The 6,351-nt window shown below is 28.6% G+C and overlaps 1 protein-coding gene across 1 annotated transcript; it reads left to right on the forward strand.

Annotated features, from left to right (window-relative positions):
- Positions 1-4,729: 4,729 nt before the first annotated feature.
- Positions 4,730-6,024, forward strand: LOC107473721 (serine/threonine-protein phosphatase 7 long form homolog). Its single transcript, XM_016093312.1, has 3 exons — positions 4,730-4,798; positions 5,220-5,735; positions 5,821-6,024. Exons 1-3 carry the CDS (start codon positions 4,730-4,732, stop codon positions 6,022-6,024), a joined length of 789 nt encoding a protein of 262 aa, XP_015948798.1.
- Positions 6,025-6,351: the final 327 nt, after the last annotated feature.

Consider the following 6,351-nt stretch of genomic DNA (forward strand, 5'->3'; position numbering starts at 1 on the left):
TTATTATTCAATTAATATATGATTGCAAGAATTATAATTTATACCGACAGCACCTAATGATTTTTTCCAAAATCCAACCAAAAGGCTTTACACGTTTTCACAACAAACTAGTTTATATATTTGGCATCAAATATGAATTATGAGAGCATCATGCATGCATGCATGCTAAGTGCTACCTATATTCTCAACAAATTCAAAGCCCTGTCCACTGAACATCGAGCAAAATAATAATGCATCGCTTGGTTTATTCTTATTATTATTGCCTTTTTTGTTTTCTTTTTTCTTCTTCGTCAACAGCATTATCATCATACTCCAAATATGTCTTTATTTATTTATTAATGAATTTTAAAATATTTATACTAAAACAATTACTCTGTAATTATTAAATGATTCACTTTGAGTTGTGACTGTCATCAGAATATGGTAAAAGAAAAAAAAAGAGGGGGACGGTTTAAAAAAAATATATGTATTTTAAGTTTTTAATGAAAAATAAAATGATTTAATCATAGTATTAAATGTATTAATTTACAATTATATTATTTATTTATTCAATTAATAAAAAGAGTTCACTTTCATAACATTTTTGATAGCTTATTCATATATATACTAGCTAGTAAAGCATTATTTAATTTGTTTATATGCTTTCTCGTTTATCCAAGGTATTTACTGTCAATTAAAGCGATGATTAAATTTATTATCATCTCTATATATACAAACGATTTTTTTTTTTCATACTATCTCCAATTCGTCAAGTAAAAAATTATTCTATCACAAATTATTTAAGTTTAATTTAAAAATTTTTTACCAATCAATGAATTACTATATACAAAATTAAGTATGAACTAACTATTCGACTAACTTTACTTCTCGTACAAATTAAACAATCTGAGTTAAAATATTTGATTGATAAATATTAAAGAACAAGTCCAATAAATAAAGATAATGCCAAGAATGGTGAGGCTATTTATTGGTTCATTTGTTGATATGCCTAATAAACGTCCAAACTGGCTCCATATACTTAACTTTCACGTAAAGTTACGTGCTAACACCTCTATCAAAGATTGGAATGTTCCACAATCAATCAATAATGAGTGTCTAGGCCTAATTTGAATCAAATATCTTAATGAATTGTTTATCTTTATCTAACTATCATCAGGATCTGAGGTAGCTCCAATAGTTCAAACACTATGTTGTATTCTAAAAAACAAACTAACTACTATTAGATGAATTTTATTATACATTCAACTTCGGTAGAGCTAGTGTGAGGAACTATACACCTAGCTACAAGAGGAAGAGGGGGAAATGACTCTCCCAATTTTTTTTATATAAATTATATACAAATTTTAGTTTACCTCTGCTTAAAATTTTGATTTTAATCTTATTTTATGGTAAAATTAATTTTTGGTATTTTCCTAATATTTCACCTAGCTCCTACCTACAATATTATATATATGGATATTTTTGTATTAATATTTTGAAAGCCACGAAAAACCCCTAACTTTGACATGTTGAAAGAGCGAATTCTGGCATTCTGCTCTTGAAAATTAAGAGTCAACAAGAAAATGAATATATATATATATAATTAGTAGTGATGTATTTTTATCGTTAAAGTATTTGTTCTAAAAATTTAAACTAATAGAAAGAATATAAATGATTATATTTCGATTCTCAAAAAGATTATTTCATGAAAGAGTTTAGGATCAACAACAATCAAGCTTTAAATTTTTTGGTTATAGAAATTCTGATATTTATAAAATCGTTTATTTTAAAAATTTAAATTTATAGAATGAAGCGAGAATAGACCTACTCATAAGGTTGTGGGGACATTTACACCTACCATTGAATCTTAACTAAAAACAAAAATATATATATACAAAGAGTCTATTGTAATAATGTGTATGTCGCTATATTTAAAAAAATATATTTTTGTGTACAACAGTTATGTTATTAAATATTAATATAATAATAAAAATTACTGTATTATATGAATTTAATCTATTAAGATTAGACAAAATCATATTTACTCAAATAAATAATAATAATGATAATCATCTAATCATCTAAATCCAACTCTGGCTTTTCAAATCACACACACTTATAGAATTGTGATTATTTTATTTGAATTTTTGTCTTTTTATAATTTTTGTTCAGTTTAAGTTATATTTTCTATAAATTTTTCAACTTTTATATTTTGTATTAGCAATGAACATATTAAGTAACATGACCAAAATATTAAATGAGAAGAAAATACTTTTAAATTAACATACTTTAAATTAACCTACTTTTTTATGTATTAATTAAAATGAAAAGAAATTAAACATGATTAATGTGCTTTGAATTTTAGATATCTAACTATTTTAATATTAATTTTTATATTATTTTTTTGTATTATTTTTTCTCTCGCTGCTAAAAATTTTAGGTCTATTACTGGTTCAATGAAATATATAAATGGTTATATTGTTGAGAGTTCTAAACATTTTTCTCAATAATAATGTGTTTCTAAAAATATTGTGCGAAAATCATTTACTATATTAATTTAGTAATTATTATAATTAAAAGAAAGTTAAGAATGATGGAGAGTTCTACCGTGGGGAAAGAATATTAAGGTCCTTAGAGGACCAGGATCTTTGTGCAATTTTTTTTTTAAATTTTAGGACTCATTTGATATTAAATCAATTTATAATTAAAGTATATTTTTTATTCATTTGCGCATGTAACACAACCACATTTCACTCCTTTAACGGTCGAAATGACCATTTCACCCTTCACACAAATAAATTTCTATTATATTTAATTATTTTTCAATTTTTTTTGACAAATCCAATTATAAATTAAAATTACATTACATAAGTGAATTATAATTAATAAAATAACCTTTCATGTATTAATGACACACAATTTTATAATTTAAATAGTATCTTTCATATAATAATGACACATAATTTATATTTAAACACTTGTAGAAAAAATCATATTGATATTTTATAAATTGAATAATCTATTACACTAGTTTTTATTCTTATTTATCCTATTTATATTTAAAATTAATTTTATTCTTATAATTATACCTAAACCAAGTATATTCATTGGATTTTTATATTAAAAATGATAAAATATCATTTTACTTTATTTTAATTTTTATATTAAAAATGATAAATATCATTTTACTTTATTTTAAACGACTAAAAAATCATATTAGATGTAACAATGCTTGATTATGTTAGACATTATAATCTTAATTTGATTTTTTTTAGTATTTTTTTTGTGTTTGTCTATTTTAATCTGATTATGAGAATGTTAAAATTTTAATTTTATTACAAAAATAATAAAATATCTTTTAAACATTAAAGTAAAAAAATTAAATTATTCAATTTAATAGTCATATTTCTATATACATTATTTATATATATAATTTAATTATTAAAATTATCCAATTGTATTTATACAACTTAAACTTTTAGAGGAGATTATTAATGACACGTTATTGGTAAAAAAATTTAATGATTCGAGATAACTTGAGGTAAATATTTTATTTGGTTCTTTATTATTTACATCTACTTTAAATAAGAATTAACTCTGACATATAACTGAAAAATTAAAATACAATCAATTAATAATTTTATCTATAAAAAGAATTATTCATGAGATCTAATCGAGATGTAAATTATCATGAAAAATAAATTATATGAATATAAATTTTGACTAATAATTAAGATTGCAGTATAGATTTTGGAAGGACTAAAATTATGTGAATAAAATTATAAAAAGAATTATTCATGAGATCTAATCGAGATGTAAATTATCATGGAAAATAAATCATGTAAATATAGATTTTGACTAATAAGTAAGATTGCAATATAGATTTTGGAAGGACTAAAATTATGTGAATAAAATTAAATTATGATCGACATATTATAACCTAGTAATTACTATATTAATTTAAAATTAAAAAAAAATGTTAAAAAATTTTCATTTTAAATATATTAAAAACAATTAAAGACTTGATTAAATTTACTTAACTAATAGTATTATACAAATAATAATTAGAATAATTAAATAATATTACTATATTTTTAACATTTATATTACTCATGATATATATAATTACTAAAATTTATCTAATAATCTGAGTGAATATATATAAATTACATAGTTTGTAAATAAGGGTTTTAAATTGAATATTTACTTTCTTCAATAATTTTGTTGAAAGATTCAAATTAATTATATATTTTTTTGGTACCAATAAAATAAAGCAACGCAAATAAAATTAAGGGCAATTTACGTTTTTAAATTATTTGAGCTCCAATTTTACGCAATTACATTGTTTCAAAAATGGATACGCAAATATATTGTTTCACTATATTATATAAACCGCTATTGCCAGTAGCGGTTTACAATTGCACAGAAACCGCTATTATCAGCCGCGGTTTATGAGTGTTTATTTCTTCAAGGAAACCGCGATGAGCTGTCGTGGTTTACATTCGAGAAGAATTGGTCAGAAACCGCTGCTGCCAGCAGCGGATTATGTGGAATGGGTTATGTCCGTAAACCGCTAGAGCCTATAGCGGTTTACGTGGAGCATGATAGCTATATAAACCGCTGAGCCAGCCGCGGATTATTCATTATGAGATTTTCTTAGGTTGGTTAGAGAGAGGAAATTCTAGAGAGAGGTCAGAGCAAGTTGAGAACGGGCCCGAGGTATCTGAGCTGCGATTTCCAGCGGGATATCATGGCAGACAGAAGGAGCATGTACCGACTGAACGGTGTTGCGCATATTGCCGGTTCCATCGATGACGAGGTTAGTTAATTATTTAGCTATTTTTTTAGGCTTAAGATTTTTTTAGCTAGAAAAATGATATGAACGCAAGTATATACGGAATTTATAGATTAGTCCCTTTTAGTTTTAAAAATGGTATGAATGCTAGAATATACAGAAAATTTTTTTAAAATTCTATTGTTAAAGATTTGTAATACTTTTATAATTGTGGGTGTTATGTAATCAGTTTAGTGTGTTGTCATTTGTGTTATTGTAGTAAGTATTTTATAAATTGAACCTCGCTGGTTTATTGACTACTTAGTTATAGGATTTAGGGATTAATTCGTTTATCAGTAAAAAATTTGTTGACGGTTTAGGATATGTGTTATTACTAGATAGAGAATTTTTTTTATGGATTGGAGAATTTAATTGTATCCTGCATTTATTGTGCGGTTTTTTGCAGCCCACTAGGTGTATATACAGTGTGAGACGGCAACAGAATATGCCGATGCATGATAGGATCATTCCGTATTTAGAGAGGGCTGGATTGTATCATTTGGCCAGGCTAAACAGCCAATGGTTCTGGTTGGATGAGCCATTGGTTAGTGTGTTCGTTGAGAGGTGGCGTCCTGAGACGCACACGTTCCACATGCCTTTTGGAGAGTGCACAGTGACATTGCAGGACGTGGCTTTTCAGCTTGGGTTGCCTGTCGATGGGGAGGCTGTGAGTGGTTGCCTTGGTGAGTTTGAGACATACATGCAGGGTGGTCGACCAGCCTGGGACTGGTTTCAGGACCTATTCGGTGAGCTGCCACCACCGAATAAGGTCAAGCAGATGACGGTCCACTTTACATGGTTCCACGAGAGGTTTAGTGTGCTACCACCAGATGCGAACGAGGAGACAGTTCGCATCTACGCACGTGCCTACATCATGATGCTTTTATCTACTCAGTTATTTGGGGACAAGAGTGCGAACCGGGTACATTTACGGTGGTTGCCTTTTGTGGCAAATTCCCATCCTGAGCAATCGCCAACAACAAGGTCCCTCCATACTTACCATACAGGTGTGTCCCATCGATACTGACGAGTGGCTTACAGTGGCGGAATGCCTCTACACATGGAGGGAATATCCAAAACATGCGATGAAAGTAGACTCTATCTTCATCAACCTGGTCACCCACTCTAACCGGGGAGGTCTTCAGCAGGGCAATGGAACCGTCCATGGTGGATGTCACCCCAAGGATCCATCGGGGCAGATCCACATATGACTCCTCCCAATCGCCGTAGATCTGTGCTACTGCCTTCTGCTTTGCCAACCACACTTTCCGATAACTTGGCTTGAAACCATATGTTGCCTCTGTTGCCTCTTGCAACACCTTAATCGATACCGACGCATCAGCTCTAACCAATGGAAAGATTCTTGCACAAATCACATGATAATCAAGCTGCTTGTGGTCGCTCGAAATCGATGTGGCCATACACGTGTGTGGTCCGTTGTACCTCCTAACTTCCCATGTGCTCTTCCTTTTCCGCATGACTATCCGAATCAACCACGTGCACCCGTTACCAAACTCCTTGCATCTCCCTTGGTATTT

The sequence above is a fragment of the Arachis duranensis genome, chromosome 2, assembly GCF_000817695.3.
Source record: "Arachis duranensis cultivar V14167 chromosome 2, aradu.V14167.gnm2.J7QH, whole genome shotgun sequence".
In the NCBI taxonomy this organism is placed as follows: Eukaryota; Viridiplantae; Streptophyta; class Magnoliopsida; order Fabales; family Fabaceae; genus Arachis; species Arachis duranensis.